At 38.5% G+C, this 21,278-nt stretch overlaps 2 protein-coding genes across 3 annotated transcripts; both read right to left on the reverse strand.

Annotated features, from left to right (window-relative positions):
• Positions 1 to 1,016: 1,016 nt before the first annotated feature.
• On the reverse strand, positions 1,017 to 14,410 carry p4ha3 (prolyl 4-hydroxylase, alpha polypeptide III). Of its 2 annotated transcripts, none has more exons than XM_038693558.1 (13): positions 14,181 to 14,410; positions 12,927 to 13,081; positions 12,606 to 12,829; positions 9,836 to 9,985; positions 9,707 to 9,758; positions 9,345 to 9,508; positions 6,507 to 6,683; positions 4,168 to 4,232; positions 3,830 to 3,989; positions 3,664 to 3,726; positions 3,022 to 3,090; positions 2,259 to 2,355; positions 1,017 to 1,694 (listed from the first exon to the last, which is right to left on the reverse strand). In XM_038693558.1, exons 1-13 carry the CDS (start codon positions 14,369 to 14,371, stop codon positions 1,624 to 1,626), a joined length of 1,638 nt encoding a protein of 545 aa, XP_038549486.1. In that variant the 5' UTR covers positions 14,372 to 14,410; the 3' UTR covers positions 1,017 to 1,623. The 2 variants fall into 2 exon arrangements, with proteins under 2 accessions (XP_038549486.1, XP_038549485.1); XM_038693557.1 differs by having other exon boundaries at positions 6,507 to 6,686.
• Positions 14,411 to 15,988: 1,578 nt separating this feature from the next.
• Positions 15,989 to 20,834, reverse strand: or129-1 (odorant receptor, family H, subfamily 129, member 1). The gene has a single exon (XM_038693559.1). The coding sequence runs from the start codon at positions 17,092 to 17,094 to the stop codon at positions 16,129 to 16,131; it is 966 nt and encodes a 321-aa protein (XP_038549487.1). The 5' UTR covers positions 17,095 to 20,834; the 3' UTR covers positions 15,989 to 16,128.
• Positions 20,835 to 21,278: the final 444 nt, after the last annotated feature.

The raw sequence follows: 21,278 nt of genomic DNA on the forward strand, positions 1-21,278 counted from the left end.
GTGTCTATAGAATTAAAAATCCTTATGGACTCAGACAATGTAGCTATAACCATGTTTTTAACAGAATGAATCTCTAATACTAATATTTGCAAAGAAACAGAGAGCTTTAGAAAAGTGGGGTCTTCCTATCCATCAACTCCAAGGGAAAATAATCAAATCCTGCTGTTGGTGTGCACCCAGGAATGTGCAATATACATTCAGTATGACTGGCTCTTATATTTTCTTTGTGTTAGTGTGCGCTTGGAGCTCCAAGCGTGTCTGTGTACACTGTGGTGAGCTGAAAGGAGACAGAGGTATTATTCCTCTGTCACCCCCTTAATTTCATTTCTTATTTTCATATTTTCATTTAATCTGCCGGATGGCCCCCAGAAATGTCACATATATAGGCCCCTTAGTGCCCAAGCTCGTACAGTGAATTTTAATGTGGTGTTTGTCGCACCTCACTCTGTTTTAAGATGGGTTATGACCTGCTTAGACACACATACCCGAGATAAGTAAGTAGTATGTAGACAGCATTGGTTGCATGAGTTCAGACACAAAGTCTGCAGCAGACGGGTTCCCTATTATTTGGTCTGCAGAGTGTGATTAATGATGACCAGCCTCTGAAGTTCAGTAAAAGGCTGACAGATCTGGTTCATTTGTTCCATTAGACAGCCAATTACACCAAACTGAAAGAGTGTCCCACAGGCAGCGATGACCACATCGTTCATTCAGCTGGGGATAAACAGGCACATCACAATGACTGGTTCCTCTGACTCATAGCACCCGTCTGAACTGGAGTCCTGAGGTCTGAGATGACCCATTACAGAAGAATTTCAACCAAAATCTCTGTTAATAATCTGCATCTAGAGAAAGAAAACAGCACCTTTAATGTTTTGTCTTTTGTAATGATATTGCCCTTAAAGTCTAAAACAAGCCTAAAACATTTTTTCCACTGTACTAAAATGTCACACGCTCTGTAGCTGCTTGTTCGATCACTTCATAGAAGTGTTATCACACGTAAATTCACTTGAATATTCAAATCTAAAAACAACATTTATTTTTGGCAGCAACATAACATTAAACAGACATTTTAAGATACATTGTGCACCATTTCACAGTGATTCAGCCAGGCACATTAGGTATTTTTTGTAAACTTCTGCATCCACACATTAGAAATAAAGCTTGGAAGGTATGTACCAAGTTCAGCTGTGTTGATTTGCAATGGCAGTCCCTAGAGTTTGCCCAGTGTCGGAAGAGCGTTACATAAGAAGTCCGTTTTTAAGGAAGCACGAGGCAAACCGCCTTGAAACCAGCACAGTGTGCGAAGGCAGAGGCCTCTCTCCATCTGCAGCAGAAGACCATTTGGGCTCTGGGGAGTGATTGTCGACTGCCCCACTCCTCTTTTACCTCTCTTACTCTCAGCCTTCTGCTATCCATGTCCACTGCAGCACTGTACTGTGCTTAGGCTCCCTGGGGCCCGGAGGTCCAATCATAGAAGCAGGCTGCCCCATAACAGCTCTCACCTCCCCTGCCTGTATGTTCATTTTCTGGCTCCCTCCTTCTATCTGCCTGCAAGTGTGCCTCTCAATTGTAGAGGTTGGCTCTTGTACTCCAAGGGGCCCAGCTAGCGCTCCACCCCTCTCACTCTTCAGGGTTCAGGCTGCAGCGATGTTGGAACTCCTGGCCATGCTCATGGATCCATTTATTTGCCACTGACACATACAGAAAGATGCAAACTATGTTTTAGTTTCTTCGAGGGAGAATAGAAAAAAAACATGAATGAAAGTTTTCTTGCCCTTGCATCTTTTGTATAAGAAAAATACAGCCTTAATATTAATTCCTAAAGATGTATATGGTTGCTAAAAACAACACAGCCACCAAATACTTCTGCAGCTGCTTTGTGATGATTAATATCCGTCTGTTACTCTAACTGGGTCCCTAACACACGTTTCAGCATTAGGAGTTTGATGGTCTGGGCCAACCGGCAGCAGATGTTTAGCTTCCAATATGAGGGCTCAGTGTCTGAACTGCACTCTGTAACATCTCAAAATATGTAATGCAGCACAGATGTGGCCTAGCGTTTGTACATCAGCTCCTGTATAATATGAAAGCTGAAATGGATAACTGTTGAGAGAAACAAGACCATGATAATGATCCAAAGCCAAATCTGTTCAAAAGAGGTGTCTGATAAAGTGCTTAGTATTTTCCATATTCACATATCTTTTTGCTTCCTGTTGACGGCACCATCACATCATACTCAATCTACTGACTCTTACCCCATTTGTCCCCAATAAGCACAGGGCAGCCAGCATGTAGCGTGTCTACGTCTCCTTGACCGTTTTTATGAAGATTCCACCAGAAGATGGCTGCTTTCTGTGAAATGAAAAACAGCATAAATCACTTTCAATAAGTCAGAAAAGCTATTTGGTCTAAGATAAGTCTGCAACTAACAATTATGTTCATTATAGATTAATAAGTATTTTCTTAATTAATTGATTCATCTTCTGGTCTATAAAATGTCAGAAAATGCCAATCACATTTTCCTAAAGCCATCAAATCTTTTGTTTTGTTTGACCAACCCTTCAAAAGATAGTTTACTATAATATAGGACACAGAAAAGCTGCAAATCCTCAACACTGTCGGTCGACTAATTCAGCTTTAATCTAAATATCTAGCTGAATTTCAAGCACAAGGCCTCCAAGTTACAATATTGAATTAGTTACTTGAGCCAGGAAGTCAGATCTCAATAAAGTGAAAGGGGGAAAGGTTAAACCCCGGGGGTGCCTGGTAAACTTTACACTGCAGCTCACTGATCAACCGAAAAACAGCTTCAACCTCCACTCAGGCTAAACCATACAATAGCAGTATCTATTGTTGTTGTGATCTGACCTTTTAGAATTTTGACAGCTGCCCCAGAGAATGTGAGTGAGGCGCTGACAGAAGTGAAAATAACCTAGCTAGAGGCAAAAAATGGCACAGACATAGACAAAAGAAAGAGGTTGCTTTAAGCTCATCTTAAAACATTCTCAGGGTGTTTACCTCCACGACGGGAACACTGAAGTTGGCATAGATGAAGGCTGTGGACCCACCTGCCTCGACAGAGCTGAGCTGTGGAAAAGGACATTCCTTCAGAGTTGTGTCTTGTGTTTATGTGCTCATGTTATGAAAAGCCTGTCTGTCTGCTGCACTGTTTTCAAAGCCTCACACTAAGCCATTCTTTTCTTTTATTTTATTTTATTTTATCAGTATTCACTTTTACTCAGATTTTCACATTGGATAATAATGATAATAACAATAATAACAACAATAATAATACTTTATATTAATAAAGGCTTCCTCAACTCTGTTAGTTAAACAATACAAATTGATAAAATGAACAGAACAAAAAGACAAATAGGATGTTTAAAGCAAAAATATCGATGTTTGCTCTAAAATGGAGGTCAGAGACAAAAATTATAGGTTGATCTAAGTTTGCTGTATGACATCATCTATAAAAGTGTAGTTTAGGTAGTGAGGTCAGGCCTAGTCTGAGTTTCTCAGGCAGGTTGTTCCAAAGTCTTGCAGCACTTGTGGCAAAGACCTGACCTCTGTGTTTTTAATTAAGGCTTTGGAAAACCAGGGACAGGGCTGCTATGTGGGTCATACAGAGTCATAAGATGGTTAGAGCAAGGCTTCACTCACATATATCATAAAGGTTGCCACTCGATTCCCAGTTTTCAGCTTGAACACAGGACTTGAAGGTGACTGGAACATTAGAAAGTTGATATATCATTATTCATATCATGTAAACACAGACAACATGCAAAGTCTTTAGTGATAAAATCAACTCGTCTCACAATCGACTTACTGTAGCATGGTCAAAGTGAGGCTCATAATGGCCACCAATACCATAATTCACCACTTGGAGGTACTCGCCATATGGATGCTTCACATTGAGACCAGTGAGCATGGAGATCTTTTGTTCCAGCTTCCCAACAGTGGACTGTGCTGAGCCCTTCAGCCATGCACTAGAAAAAAGACATATTGATACATGACACATTACAGTTGAAAAAGTAGATCTAACATCATTTGCCTGCTCTATTTTTGCAGCCATGGAAGATTAGGTGGCTCCAACAACTAGTTTGACTTAATTAATGATGATAAACGAAAGAATATACATAAACAAGCGTTATAAGTAATTTGCACCTCTTGCTGATGCGATAATCTGCTGTTGCTTGTTTCTCTCCAGCTGCCACCACAGACCGTCTCAACTTGACAGCAAAGACAGAAAACAGCATTTTATGTTTGTGATTGTTGGAGAAGAAAATCTTTGATGTCTAGCTGCAAAGCGCTGACAAAATGCATAAAAACAGGCACTAATCATATGTCCAAAATAAAAACTGTAGGCAGATAAAAATCAAGTATGTGAATTCCAAAAGATGACACAATGACTCACTGCAATTATTCATCTAATCTTGCATGACCAATCTTAGGGAGCAGGGGAGCGGGTAAAATGAAATCATAATTCTTGACTACAAAATAACACAAATCAAACAAAAATGTGCATATGAGCCTTTATCAGGTTTAGATACCCTACTTCTTTTACAGGTATTAGTTTTAAGTTTTATCTTATCTCCACTTGTCAGTGTGCTAACCCTCCACGGAGTCTGGAAGTGAGTCCTGGGAAGTCCAGATGTTTTGGACTTTGAGCCTCTGTGATTTATTTGGACTGCAGAATCGTCACACTGCATTCTGCTTATTTCAGACATGTTTTCCAGTTTTCAACAGGCACAATGTTCTAAGCAGAAAACTGGTAACACAATATTTCTTGCAGATTAAACCCTTGACGACTTCCTTACAGCCACGAGAGACATTACTTTATTCAACTCTTAAGGGCTTAAACAAACCATTTCAAAAGAGGAAAAATGGTCAAAAAACGTTTTATTTCAAACGTCAATTCATCACCATGACACCAATACGATGAAATACCTGTTAACTCCAAACAACAGAACTGTGTTATTGCTTCATGTTTAAATAAGGCTCTGGGATCCAGCATGAACAAAGCCATGTAAACCATTCTCATCGTTACCGAATGCCGCTCACTGCTCAATACTAATACCATACCCTGAGCCTGTTTTCAATAAACCCACAAGCTGACATAATGATGAAATAAATACTGGGGTTTCCATCTCAGCAAAGGATGGAAAACTCATTCAACAATGCCAAAACCTCACAGAAACTATAGGGCACGAATTTAGTTAGCCCACCAAATATTCCCTAAAGAAACAGAGTCAGCAGACTATGAGCAGATCTGGGAACAATGTGCTTTAGCTTTCCATTAAATGAGCAGAAAATTGTATGTTGCTTTCAGATAGATACTGAGGCAGTATGACAGTGGACTTCATATAACCAGTCCAGCAGGGTAATTTGGACAGTTTGAGGTACTCAGCTAAGTTTTCATAGTAATATATCCTTCATTTCTTTAAGGCTTGCTAAATATTTGGACACAGACCAACTCTTCCTCCATATTTCCAGGATTTCTGCAGTAGGAAAATGTACACAGTTTGGAATGGACAGATATTCAGACTTTATGACTGCTTCAAAGGTAGAGAGTCACCACTTCTTGTTCGTCACTCTTGTTTACCATATCGTACCGGTAAATCTGAATGAATTATACTTTGGTGCTCATGGTTCCCATAAAATAAACTGAACGACTGAATTGTAGAGAATCTATTCAATCTAACGATGTGTGGCATGTCCATATTGACAAAATTTTAACATTTATATTTGTATGCGCAATCTATAATTGAGACGTGCTGCGTTTAATTGTCAAAACGTGTAGCCACACCTTGCTAGTAACAGGGATAAGGGTCTAATTGGGACTCTGCTATGCTAATGAATGCATACTTACAATTTTTGTTTTGACAGGCACCTTTACTCTTAATACATTAAAAATAATTTGATTCAAGGCCTTGTAGCACAATGTTACCCCTTGCTAAAGGTAATTTTCCTTTTCAGTGCACTCAATGCAAGGACAAAAGTATAATATATGTTAGATATAAGTGATACCAGCAAAGCCAACATCAACAGAGGGTAGCTTTTTTAGTGGAAAGTCACAAAAACACAATTAGCCCTAAATAAAAACAATACCTCTGATATTGGTTAATTGTAGAATAAAATCAGTTTGAAAAGCCTTGATTCTTCAATGTACAAGGTGTTCACCTGGCCATAGCAAAATTATTTATTTTCTACCATGGTTTGTCTATTTGCAAACTTCGACAGAATCTCTTGAACTCTTGGTGTTACCAAAAAAAGACTTTGCAGCTTCCCTTTTTTGTGAGTCCCATGTGGAAGAAACAGCACCGCTCCTCTTATTGTTGAGAAAACTCTACAAAACATGGCTACCATTTGAAGACCTCATTGGATAAACAAAAAATAGTTTAGATTGTAAAACTGTGGCTCTTATTCTTAATTCCAAAAAAACTGACATATTGGAGACACGTTTTTATTACCATTATTGAGGAAAATAAGAAAACGGCACTTACTCCTGACTCGGCGAGCCCCTTGATGTCCTCAGCCTCTGTGTCAGTGATGAAGTTGTGGTACAGGACCACATACGGCTGCAAGCTCAGCACTTCACGTCTTGCTGGCAGCAGTATCAGTCCAGGATTGCCGTTAGTGAAGTAGTCGCAGAATAGTCTGGGGTTTTCAAATTGCGTTGGCTGCTAGGACAAACAAGCATGTGAAGGCCATTAACATGACCAAAACAAGAATTGCTTTTTTTTTTTATCTGCAAACATTTAGTCTGCATTACATTGTTATCTCCCCACAAACAACCAAATATGACTCTTATGGCCTATGAATCTTCAGTTAGAAACTCTCTTGATAGTTTTAAGAAGCAGCTCAAGACCTATTTTTATGCCTTTGCTTTTATCTGATTATATTTATTCTTTACCTTTTATCCATTTTATACTTTTATATTGTATTTATTTCATACTGTAGCCCTGGCTGCTTCCCTTTCCCAGTTTTTGTGTTTGTGGATTATGTACATGTTTTTTTTTTTACCTTTTAATGTCTGCTGATGAAGGCATGTGCTCAGTCCTAGTACTCCTGGACCTTAGCGCTGCTTTTGACACCACTGATCACAACATCATGTTAGACAGACTGAGGCGCTGGGTGGGAATCTCTGGTACTGCCCTAGAATGGTTTTCATCCTACCTGTCAAATAGGAAGTTTTGCGTGTCCGTAAACAACTATGTCTCTTTGTTCTGTCCAGTTAAATATGGTGTGCCTCAGGGGTCGGTCTTAGGACCCATTTTGTATTCCTTGGATCTGCTTCCCCTTGGACATATTATCCATAAACATGGCATTTCTTTTCATATTTATGCTGATGACACACAAATATACTTGCCCGTCAGATCCACAGACCCTGGAATGCTGAGTTCACTTAACAACTGCCTTTGTGAAGTTAAAAAATGGATGTCAAATAATTTCCTCCAGCTGAACTCAGACAGAACAGAAATCCTGGTCATCGGGTCCCAGCAGATGGCAAATCAAATACTGCCATCTGCTGGTTCCCTAGTAAATCACATTAAGCCTGTGGCAAAGAACCTTGGTGTTTGGTTTGATAGTAATTTAAATTTCGAGCAGCACACCACAAAGCTTGTTCAATCATGTTTTTATCAACTTAGAAATATAGCAAAAATTTGATCTATGTTAACTTTTAAGGACACCGAGACCATTTTACACGCCTTCATCTCATCACGCCTGGATTATTGCAACAGCCTTTTCACCTGTTTAACCCAAAAATCTATTGATCGACTCCAGACTGTCCAAAACTCAGCTGCCAGGCTTTTAACCAGAACAAAGAAATATGACCACATTACTCCTATTTAGCTTCATTACACTGGCTCCCAGTATGTTTTAGAATTGACTTTAAAATTCTATTGATCACTTTTAAAGCTCTTCATGGCCTCTCGCCTTGTTATATTTATGACCTTTTAGTCCCATACGCACCAGCGCGTACCTTGAGATCCTCGGGCAGAGGTCTGTTGTCTGTTCCAGAGTCTCGACTGAAAACTAAAGGGGACAGAGCGTTTGCTGTCAGGGCCCCGAGGCTCTGGAACAGCCTGCCCGAGGAAATCAGGTCGGCTGAGTCAGTGAACTCTTTTAAGTCTCTTCTTAAAACATATTTTTATAGGAGAGCCTTTCCTGATCTTATTTGACTTTATTTTATCCCTTTTATTTTATTGTATTTTACTAATTTTATATTTATCTTAAACATGTATTTTAGTCTTTTCAATGTTTTTCATGCTTTTAGCTTGTATTGTTTTTGTATTATTGTCTTTACACTTGTTAAAGCACTTTGTAACTTGTTTTTGAAAAGTGCTCTACAAATAAAGATTATTATTATTATTATTATTATTATTATGTTGCTGTATTATATGTTTTATTTATTTATTTATGTACTTATTTTTTACTTAAGTGCTCATGATGTAAAGCACTTTGAACTGCATTTTATGTATGAAAGGTGCTATGCAAATAAAGTATTTTTAGAAGAAAATATATTATTATTATCTTTATTAAATTTCGGATAAATGATGGAACCTGATTGGAAAATGATTTTCTCAAATCTGTGACAAACCACTTTGAGATTTATAAATGACAATGAAAAAGAGCCATTTTTTAGCTTTATTTTAGCCAAGGTAGCGGTGTGACTGTAGGAACGGCAATGTCGGTCAGCCCACAACTTTGGTTCAGACCTAAATATCTCAACATCTATTGCATAAATCAGTGATGAGATTTTGTACAGACATTCATGGTCCCCAGAGGATGAAGCCTACTGACTCTTAACTCTACTACTGACCCCCTTGTTTTGATGACATTCCCATCGGTTTCAGCTGTACATTGGTGCTAATTCTAAAATACTAGCATGCTGTCCTCTTCAACAGAGATGCTCACCAAAATAATAAATATTACACCTGTTAAACATCAGTCATTGTAAGCATGTTAGCATGCTGACTTTAGCATTTAGCCCAAATAACTGTTGTGCCTAAGAGCCACAAGCATGAATGTAGTCTCAAACTTCTGGAAATGCAGCAAATGCAACCACATACAAGATAAATAATGATTTTCTCAAAGCATTGTTGTACCCTATAACATTATACATCCAATGGCAGGACATAACTTACTGTAAATGACTAATGACTAACATACTCAAATGGACAATGACAATATTTGAAAGATTAATTTATGGGTATGTAATTTTTGTAATAGATGTGTTATTGTATACAGTTAAAAATACTCTGGTTGTTCTATTAACTTATCAGTGATATTTTCCTAATACACAGTATGTGTTCAGAATGATTCATTGTGATGTATACCTGAGAGCCTTGGGTCTGGCAGAGTCTCTCATAAGTGTCCCTGGTGCCTAAATATTTGGAGGTGGGTCTCCTCAGCCCATTGCCCCTCATTGATTTGTGTGGACTTGTAACCAGCAGCTTCTCGTATTTCTCAACATTCTGCAAAACTCTTCCATTCATTGGATCTGAGAAGAAACAAGTAAATAGAGCAGTCATACAATGATTCATACATCATAGGGAATGTTTCTGAATTACAGTACAGGCTTCAGTTTAGAAAATCAAGTCATGTTGTTCACTGAAGTAAAGAGGGGAAGTAAACTGGGACTGTTTATGCACCACAGACTGAATTAAAGGAAAGGGACAAGTGAAATGAAAAGAATTACCGTGATGCAGTAACTCCTGAGATAGACTGAGAGCATATGAGACGTTTCCTGTCTGAAACAATGAGAGGAATTTAGGGCAGTGCAATCCATGAGTCATCTTACAAATTTCCTAAACGTCATTCTACCAACTTTAAAGTGAGAAAAGGCCAGGTGATCCAGAGCATCTTCTAAAGTCCCTTCATTCTCAGGGCTCCACTCGCCTCCTGTTCCCCGGAAGAGACGCACCGACTCCTCCAACCACTGCACTGAGTGGTAGTAGTCGTCTTGCTCGTAGGCCACCTGTGTAAAATAACACTTTTAATTCCAACTATTTGGCAATTTAAATAGAATTTGTCTCTGATAACCAGCCAGTCATTCCAAAGATGGCTAAGTGTTGGCTCGGCTGTCGTGGCACTGGACTGAATGACCGAAAGTCAGCCGACTCTGAGCCGTATACATGCATGGCTGCCAGATTTGGCTTAGTTTTAGGGTTGTGGACTGAGTCAGGTTAGCTTTAAGCCACTGGCAGCAGCCAGAATCAGACCAGTTTCTTCAGCCAGTTCTATCACGTCATTCAACTGGCATAACTGTGTCACCATGGCATGCTGGATTTATGCTGCATTTGGGCCAAACCATTTTGGCTGCATCAACTTAATTTGAATGGAAATACAAAAATATAGCCTTGATGGCAGGTAAGAGAGATGCAGAAATGTGAAATACAGCAGATAATCAAGACAGAAAATATGTGACTTTAAAACCAGACAGTATCGTTCTGGATAAATCTTTTTTAACCTTGTTTGGACCTTTTTTATAAATATCTGTGATTGCTTCTGATGCTTTTTCTATGCGCTTGTGTGCAGCTGGCTGTCTGTTATACCCAGGTCTCTTTTGCAGAAGAGATATTGAGCTTAATGAGATTACCCGATCAAATAAACATTATAATGAACCAGCAAATATTTTGAACCTTTTACTTTAAACAAAGATGGAAATGATTCATCGATAATAAAAATAGTTGGATATTAATTTCCTTTCAATAAACTAGTCGATTGAGCCGACCTACATCTCATTTTTAGATTTTGGACATGTGAAACATATAATACCTTCTCAACCTGCTCCACTGTCATGCATTTTCTCTGCAGCATATAAATTTAAGAGATTATACCTGTCTGACATCTCAAGCAAGTACATTGTGGATAGAGCTAGTGCACACTGGTTACAGTCTCTGTCATTACTTAGTCTCAAACCCCTTTTTTAGTTGACTTGACTTGATTAAGTAGGTGCTGACTACAGGCCTGACAGCACCCACATCTAAACAGGGTGACATGAGGCTCCTCCGATTACAGATTTTATCCACAACCCCGCCAGAAAGCTCAGCAACAAAAATCCCAGTGTACCATTTAACCCCACAAACACACACACAATGTCACTACTTAACTCAACTAATCACACACACACACACACACACACACACACACACACACACACACACACACACACACACACACACACACACACACACACCATCTTATCAACCCTACCAGGGGTTTACACCCAGTTCACAACATTCGACCCCATAATTTGGGAGCTGTTACTCTTTAATGACCCAATGAATTCTTAAAGTTTATTTTCAGCATATCTAAGTGCTTTAAAATTCCTCCAAATGAAACTGACACGCTACAACCTTCTGTTAAACAACCCTGCAGCTTCTGAGGAGCGGTTTAACAGCCATATAAAAGCACATGCAGGCAACTCTTTTAATGACAACACCCTAAGCTAAGCATCTCTGTTTACACATTGTATAATGTACTCAACCTCAGTACAAGTGAAGGCAAGCTCTGCTATTTGTGCTGCGTGAGATAATGTCTTTTCCACACACAAGGATGTCTCTCCCACACAGTGCCCTGCCCTTATACATCACCACTGTACATAAACAGTGGAATTTATTGTGGGGAAACTCTATCATACTTGTATACCAGTATTTTCATCTTCACATTAAACAGATTCCCAGGCACGCTATGGGAAGAATTCCACTTTTTTCAGGCTGGCTGTTTAATTCCCACCTCACAATGACCTACAGGTTTGGAATAAAACTATTTTGCAGACCTTTGGAGTGGGATGTTAATCAGGGAGGGGCATTTTCACAGAAACATCTTCCAAATTTCTCTCCATTTCATTACTTTACAGTAGCACTTAGAGCTTATTTAACTCAGAAAGTTAAGCAGCAAGGATGACCAATTTGTTTCAACTCACACTCATGATGTTTCCCTGCTATATTTTAGGAAATACAGAGGTGAAAAATGAGCAGTGGTGTAAAGAAATATTTACTCAAGTGCTGTACAATTTTACTTGGAATGTACTATTTCCATGTTATGTTACTTTATACATCTACGTCACCACATTTCAGAGGGAAACATTTTCGTTTCTTTAGTTTAGTTACTTTAGTTCTAGTACTTGAAGATCAAACCTGTGCTTCCCAACCTTTTGACCCCTTATGAAACAGCACATGTCTGTGAGTTGTTAGTAGTTTCCCCTTTAAGCTTCTCAGATGGTTTCATTTAAATAACTGTTTGAGGCCAAAAGAGATAAAACTCTCCAATATTTCACAAAAAAAGCAAAAATAAGAGAAGACTCAAAGACTCATTAATCCTCATATTACCACTCAGATTTATCTTTTGATTCTTTGGAGTGGCACAACATCAAGGTATTCTCCAAACTTAACTTTATATAAAGTAGTTAAAACTAGCTCCACCTCAACCAGCTGCAACAGTAAAATACTATTTACAAATTGATGCATCAGTAAAAATCTTATAATGCAGTATATAATGGCATGTCAGTCACTGGGGAGTACTTTAAATTTTGACACTTTAAGTACACGTTGCTGATAATACTACAGTATTGGGGGGGCAGTAAAAAAAAGTACCTTTCCAACCAGAAAGCAGTCATCACCAGACAGTGGGACAGATACTGCAGGCAGATAGATATCAATAGGCTTGCCATTCGTGACTCTCTGGAAACGACCCCTTACGAGGCTTGCAACTTGGAGAGCATACACATCCTGCAGTCTCATCAGCCCCTTAGCGGCCCCCTGGAGGTCTTCTAGTTTGGGCAGACCGGCCTCTTCCTTCTCGTAACTGGACCTGAGGGCTGGACATAAGAGGGCCAAAAGGTGAACTGGGGCGGGGGGTTGGGTGTGTTTAGTTATCACCACCAGATGTGTCTGTAAAGAAAGCAATGAGCCAACCTTGTGTGTTCTCCAGGGCTTCGTTGCTGTAGACTACATTCAGCCACTCTGAATGCAGCCGCTTGATCAGGGTGAATGCCACCAGCGGGTTTGCCATTGCAGTCCCCGAGCCTTTGTACAGTTCAGTGTGCAGTTCTGATACTTTGGCATAAAAGCTGAGGGAAAGAACTGTTGTTACAAAAAGAAAGAACAGGCCAAGTGCTTAGACAGTTTCACATGTAGCAAGTGAGTCCTGGTATCCTTAAGCTGCTCTTGAAGAAGAAGAAAAAACAGTAGGCTAATAAAAACTAAAATGTTCTTCAGACCCTCTCAGGCAGAGCAAGGCTTTATTAAGTAGGGATTTTTGGACCAATTTCCTGCCCAAAACTGGGTTGTCATTGTGGTGGAAATAGTAAAAACAGATTGATTAAACCTGGTATAGACAGACAATACACTGGAAATAAACATTATTGCGTTACATGACAGCTATCTCAATGATATACTGTGTATACAACAATACAACATTACTCACTTTCCAACCTCACGCCACAAACAAAGCCACCACAGATAAGATACTGTTTTAAATGTCCAATGTTCCAAAGGGCAAATTCTTTTCATTTAGACACAGAAACTGTAAATTGTACACTTCTGGGAAATGACTTGACCAGTCTCCTTCCCCATCTGGCATCCTATTCCCAACATAATGAACATTTGTGACTGGAAGAAAGGGCACGTTATTTATGTAATTGTTCTTTTGTAAAGAAACGCCCTAAAGCAGAACTTTCCCTGTGCATTTCGCACAAGTTTGGAGAGTGAAGTCAAGTATCTTGACACCACGACGTCAACTAATAATAATGTCAGCAGTTTCATTCCATTCATGTATTAATTTCATCCAAATTAGGTGCATTTAACTGCAGGATTTCCTGGTGTGGCACTGAAAATGTGACCATAATTGAACTTCATCATGTGCTCTCATAATCAAGTCCAAAAACTTCCATTATTATTTACTCTCTGTGGAGGAGCTACAGGATTGGTCACTGGATGATATCAGCACAACATTCTTAATTTCTCTGCTTAAACTAAGACAGAGCTGTGACTTACAGCGCATTTTCCCTTTAACTCTCAGTTCAGAGGTGCAGTGTAGTTTTCAGGCTTTTGGAACAAAAAGCTGAGGAATATGCTAATTTAATTTCTAACATGCAGATGAGGGGGAAAAAAGCTTATCTCTTTTATCAGATCGTCCATCTCCACTGTTTCATCATGCATGTCACTCACCGTTGGATGTCCTCCAGTCTCTCTAACTCACGGTCAATGTAAGTTTTCAAGTAATCGATCAGCTTCCGTTCAACACTGATCGCCTGCTTTACGTTCAGCAGCGACGTGTACATTTCACCCAAAGACAGGGGAATCACAGCTACTGTCAGGAGACCCACTAAACTTAAGAAAACACATGTAGGATACTTCATCTCCAGGGCAGAAAATACACCTCTTCCCTTTCTGCAGATGAGCTCCTCTCTTACTGAACTTTGCTGAGGATCTTTAGAATTTGCAAACGTGCCTCTGAAGTCCACACGGGGGACTCTCCCTCATCTGCTCTGAGATCAGCCGTCAGGACAATTAGTTTCTCAGTACAGCGCGCACCCGGTACGTTTATTTGCACTATAATAACAAGAATACATAAAACTTTATGAGATTTGATTCTTGTAAATACATTATAGAAATTGATCATCATAGTATCATTTATTCACCACTTCCCTTTAACTTTGTTTTTCTGTCATTTGTATTACTTTAAACTGGGTGACTGAGGCAAATCATTTGCTCCCTGGAGTAACTGCGACACCTGCAGGTGAGTGCGTTGTACAATAACCAAACTGCAATTTTAAAACAGTAAATATAAAATATATTTGAGCATTGGAGGGATTGGTGTGGTGAATCTTAAAAAAATGAATTTAAGAGTGCATTTGGATTCTGAGCAAACACTTTGTGCAGTGTTTTGAATAATATATGTGATATCCAAACACAAGTGGTTTTGAGATGTTATGTGCTGTAAAGTAACAAAACAAACCAGTATGCAAGAAATTTACATGTGGCCACTTTAATATCCACCCCTAAATAAACACTTAATTATTTTATAATTAACTTAATAATAGGAATGCACAAAAAATGCAAATGAAAGTATGTAAATGATGTGGTCTCTCAATATCTGGTCAGTATACTGTTGCTTCCTTATGATGGGAAGGGTAAAATCTGATCAAAAATTAAATTGCTATCCTTATTTAGTTTAGGCTTAAATATCAGTAATATAGTCTAATCACAGTGGATTACAGAAGGCCAAAAGCATTAGTGTGCCTGCAGCCCTGCCACACAGGATACCTTAAATTCACCAGCACAATTGTGTAATCATTATTGATGCTGCTGGCACAGAAATAGGGTCACTGTCTGGTTTATGTAACAGCATTAGATCTATAACGCTAAATGATGCCAGTGTGTTCACAAAATTAAAGGGTCATAATTGCTTTCACCGGGCAGCAGTGGGTACCAGGGTTTAATCAATTCATAGTTAATTCTTGTTCAGATATTAGATTTAGTTGTTCTCTTATTTACACAATGTTGTGATATGTAGTGATGTAACATTATTGTACACTCCATTTATGAAGATAGTAAATCTTTTAACAGGGTTAAAGACTTTTTAAGACCTTTTTAATACCAAATAGAATGCAATTCAAGACATGTCTATCATTGCCCACTTTTGGGCAGATAGATTAACCAATTAAAAATGATTAATCCATTTAAGTTTTTGCAAAAATCACTCCCCACACTTACCCATTATGAGACAATGAGCTTCCTATCTACTGTATGTACCAGTATTGACAGTGTTTGCTTGAAGTCTGATGGTGCTGACTGAAACATCTAAAAGCTTCCTTTGTGCACAATCCACTGTCAAAATAATAATAAAAAAATAAAAAAAATGTGTAACATCTCCCAACATCCTGTAAAGTGATACAAAAACATTTCATACCAACATTACAACAAGCAGGCAAGAAAATATATTGTTAAATAAACTTAAGACTTTTTAATACCTTCTAAGGCCTTTTTTGTTGAGGAAACTGAACTCTCACTTTTCAAGACCTGCAGATACCCTGTTTAAACATCTCAAATAAACATTTTGACAGGACATTTGTGCATTACGTTGAAGAGCTCTGTCAAAACTATATCAACCACTTCAAGAAGTAGACACATTGTCCTGCAGCTTGCCTCTGACACGGGGTTTGACTTTATTTGAGCAGCAGAGGAATATTCTCCCGATGTAGCCCCTGAGACTCTGATCTCTAAAGCCGTAGATAAGTGGGCTGAGAAAGCGTGGAATTAGCATGAAACAGAAGTAATTAAAAAAGGCAACATCTTGTTGTAGCCAGTTGGCATGCAGCACTATGAGATTTTCAGTGATGGGGCTGGTGAAGGCCAACATGCACAGCAGCAGCTGAAAGCCGTGTAGCAGCACAGTGTGCATGGCTTTGCTCACAGACACTCTGTCTTGTCCCAGCTTCCTGGTTTCCAGCAGGATTCTCACATATGTAAAGAGGATGATAAAAGCCACTACTACAAAGAAGAGAACACTCACAGTAACTTTGAACAATGTCTGGATTGGAGATGAGCTGACAACAATAGTTTTGCAAAGCACAGGAGTAGAGAGAACATCCACAGCAGGATTATGTGCCCCGATGGAGTAGTCAATGATAGGGTAGATACAGCTGATGAGCCACAGGGACAGAATAATGATCCAGATGCGGTCTGAGCGCCAGGCAGCTGGGCGCTGCAGAGGATAGAAGATGGCAACATAACGCTCCAGTGACATGGTGGCCAGGATTAAGGGTGTGTTCTGGAAAGTGGCAGTGGAAATGAACAGCAGAGGAACACAGTAGATAATAGCAAATTTCACCTGGCCCATGGCAAAGAGGAAGAGCAGTACAGAGGACAAGAGCTGGAGGGTATCATTGATCAGCATGTAGGCAAACAGGATGTAACGTGAGGTGTCCAGGAACTGCCTGTGAGATGCAAAGATGTGCAGCATGACAATAATGCAGCAGAGGAAGACGCAGAAAAAGGGGATAACCACACACACCTTGATTATCATAGACAGGTTTTTGAGGGAAGTTGCATTTCCTGGAAATTCAGTCTGATTCTGCATTTTGCAACTGAGGACCGGAGCCAATCTTTTGGAGAAATATGGAGAAATCCACACTGAAATACATCCTCAAAAATACACACCGACAATTTAAGTAGGATTACAATAAGAACAGAATTTAGCTGAATGTGTATTTAATTTAATTATTATTTATATATTAATATTAAAGAACAATATATAAATGATTGAGAGAAAAAACTCATCCACACTTTAAACAGACTATAGATACAGAGCCAACATTCAGAATAAAAGAGCCATTCACTCACCTATGACTGTCTTCATCAACCAGAAGAGTCGACTGAGCTTTAGATTTTCGTTCTTCTTATAATAAAATGTGTCTTCAATGAACAACATGTCTGGGAGGTTCTTTGTTTTATCCAAAGAGTTCGGCCTCATTCAGATCTGTTTGACTCAAATCTCCAGAGATGCATTATTGTCATTCTACGTCATAAAGCATTCTGGGTCTCATTAAGAACAGATTTCAGTGGGAAGATGGGCTCGTGGGTAGATAATCCTTTTGGAAGGGAGCTATTGAACTATAGAAATTGTATTTATAAGTGTTTCACAACTGTCACAACGTATGGCATATAAATAACTTATTGAAAAGTTAAAATAACTTTTTGATCAAAGTGGGTTCTACAAAAAGATATTCAACTGACCTTTGGAAATTCAGCATTTGCAAACACTGAAGACTATATAAATAAAATAAAATTGAATTGAATTGATGTACATACATGTACGTACAGAGGACACTGTATATTATTTTAGATAAATTAAATTAAATTCAAAGAGTATTTGTCAGAACCATTACTGTATATGATCAGAACCCACAACAGAGGTAACGCAACAGAGAGGTATATAATTAATTTGGGGAGGTTTATTTATATAATGGTAGCTTGCTAACAAAGCAAATAAGGGTCAGTTATTGGTCAGTTATCTTAAGTTGGATGGATAGAATGTGGCCAATGTGAAGTTGGTAAGTTATGTGCAGATTTAAGAGTTTAAAACATTATAAAATGAACTACATCAGAATATAAAAAGTAAAAGCTCCTATGTTTTGTCAAAGATATCTATATTGTGTTGCAGAGATATCTACTGATGTTAGCATGCTAACCAGCTAGCCCTGGTCCATCAAGAGGCGAGTCCAAGTCCAAGTCAAGCTCAAGATATGTCTTAGTGTTTTTTGGTCTAATCATAAACTATTTTAGTCCAATCAAAATAAACTCACAAAATGTCAACATTTACTGGTGTAAATAGTCTAGGTTCTGTATTCCTGTCAAACTGGCCTCTGTTGGTCTTAGAGGCTGTGTTCGGTCCTGTTTCAGCTGTGTTCACTGGGCTGCTGAATCCGGTTCTGTTGCCCACTTGCACGGCTCCAGTTCTGGTGCCAATTCATAATTTTTACATCCCCCATGATCAAAAGTGGGCTTGTTTGGTGGAAAACTTTTTAAGTCACTTAACTGAGCTTTTGCCAGATGGAAAAGGGGGAGCTTTACTATTGATTTTTGGCACTGTGGTGATTCTGCTGAGTGTGCGCTTTCAAGTGAGCTGGGTCACTTGTTCCAGCTGTGTCTTGTTCATTGCAGTTTGTGAACCATTGAGCAAACTGTTTTGGCAGCATCCATCAATGCTTTTTACTTTAGTGTGACTGTGAAAATTGCAGTGGCTAAGGAGCTGCAGATGTTACTGTCAGTCTAAAGTCTACTTCAAGATGCGTCGACGACTGTAGGATTACCAAAAGAGGTCCTGGGCCCAATTAATGAAATGTGAAAAGTTTTCTATCTTATATTAGTAATAGGAATCACTATTGCTGTACTATAATACACAATGACTTTTAAGAAGGCATCCGGCTAAGCTACTATCCAGCTGAACACCCTACAATAAGAAGCCACAGCATCGCAGCTCTGCTACAAGTCTGCGCTGCACTGAGATTTTATGCTACTGTTTTTTTGTGTTGTTACTCTTGATGCTGAATTTTACCAGTAAAAGGTCCTTATAATTACTGAAATCTTGCAGAATGCAAATGTTTTTTTGGTGGAGTGAAGGGAGCTGAGCAGTTTGACACTGTTGCTTGGTCATCCATGTTTTTAATTTGAAAAACATCTTAATTTACCCACAATTCATTGCATTAATCCTACTTAAAGGGTTACTTTGTTATCCTGGACCTTATTTTCCCATGTTTGTGTGTGTATGTGACTAATTGGGACAACATTTATTGAAATTGGTCCAGTATTGAGTGAGATTGAGACAGGGCTGCAACATAATCCTTGCAAGCAATTGCCCCCCGTCAAAATACGCCCACTAAAGTGCTTGTTTTTGCCACTGACACAAAAAGTAGGACATTGTAGAAAAGATCCCTGCAGAGATAGACTTTTAGAAGAGTAAGATCCTTTGTTTAACCAGAAAAAATCTAATTCTTGTCAAGCCACCAGACTCCATTGATAAAAACAACAATTTTACCTCACAGCTTTAAGTTGCAGCCCTATCTTGCTGCTACCGAATGCAGAGATCTCATTCAATACATGGTTTCAAAAAATGTTCTCCCAGTTAGTCACATGACAAAAAATCATAGGTAAATAGGGTACAGGCTGAAAAATACCAAAGTTACCTTTTAAAATAGTTTAGAACTAGAAAGAATTTAGATGTCTATCTGAAGTCTGATTATTAGTTTCATTTAAGCCATAGTCACAGTCTATCTTTATAAAACTTGCCTCAGGAGATAATAAAGACTATATCATGTCAACTATCTGCATGTGCTCAAATTACTGTCAATAGACTGTTGATATATGGACTCAGCAATGTTGGTTAAGATAAAGTCCAGACACATAAACAACATAGGTTACTGTCAGATTCAAGAGGATCATGGTTTGAGTCAGGGTTAAAGGACATTGCTCTTAAGATGACTGTAAAAGTCTGTTTGGTTGGACATATGTTTCCAGAGAGAGGGGGGTACATTTTGTTGACAGTCGAAGCAAAGATCAGTACTGTATATTTGTGTTTGCTTGTTATCCTGGAATTATGCTTATTATTAAAACTTGTAAATTGCTCTGGATTAGAGAATCAAGAAAATGTGGAAAATAAAAAACTTTGGGGTGAAATTAAAATGACAAAAAAGAAAAACAGTTGAGTGGGATGCCAAATATTTGAAGCTTTATATCTCAAAACTCTACCAGAATGAACCTGAATCAATCATAAACAAAAACAATCATATACATTTCTATGTCAGTAACAATGGAGTACTGCAACCATAGGTTTGTATGTACTGTACAGTATGTGTAAGGCTGCTCAGATTGATGTCAGTAAAGAGTAGAGAGGTAACTTGCAAGTGTTTTTGAAGAAGATGATGAAACCTACAAAGAGATGTTTCTGTAGTTTAAACAATTAGTTTGAATGTGCAGCACTGGCATGTGGTAGACTACTGTGCGATATCTCCGGAGCACAGTTAGAAAGCAGGTCTCAAATCCCCTGTTCAGTAATTAACAGACTGGCTGATTATTAACGTAAAGCTCCTAAGTCTAATTGTGCAATCTTTTTCATTTATTTGGCAAACAAGTTGACTCTGTTGAGCAGCTCTCTGGGGCTCACCGGCTCTTTACGTAAATTCTGCGTCAGTAATCGGGACTGCAGGGGACTGGACCAAAATCTGTGTCCAAAACAAACGTTCTGCCCCAGCAGAACCACCTCAGCAACTTTACTATATCAACAACAAATTTAATAAGCAGGTGAAGGTATAGACCTAACAGTGTACCTAATATAAATAATATTTTTTCATCAATCAACATTTTTTTCTGACAAAGAAATCACAAATTACTCAGAAATACATTTATTTTGATCAATGACACAGTAAGGGGTATTTAAATAAAAGAGGAACAAAAAATATAAATGAATGAACTGTAATAAATAGAATAATAATAATAATAATAATTAATAGCAATTATTAATTAACAGCAGCAAATGAAAAATAAAATTTTAATTTTTCAAATAAATTAATCATAATCAGGTTGCAAACTTAATTTTACTAAGCTACCTACCTACATTTTCTTCTTGTTGTGTGCCAGGAAGAGGAGTTAAGTATTTTCAGTTTAAAGGGAACTTCAGGTCTTGTTCAGGATTTAGCTAGCCTTTGAGAATCAGACTTCACACATTCATTCTCAGTCATTTCTTTTACCCAAGCCAAAGAAGGCTTT

The sequence above is a fragment of the Micropterus salmoides genome, unplaced genomic scaffold (assembly GCF_014851395.1).
Source record: "Micropterus salmoides isolate LMB-PRFRI ecotype aquatic unplaced genomic scaffold, ASM1485139v1 Ms_hic_scaffold_3, whole genome shotgun sequence".
Classification (NCBI taxonomy): domain Eukaryota; kingdom Metazoa; phylum Chordata; class Actinopteri; order Centrarchiformes; family Centrarchidae; genus Micropterus; species Micropterus salmoides.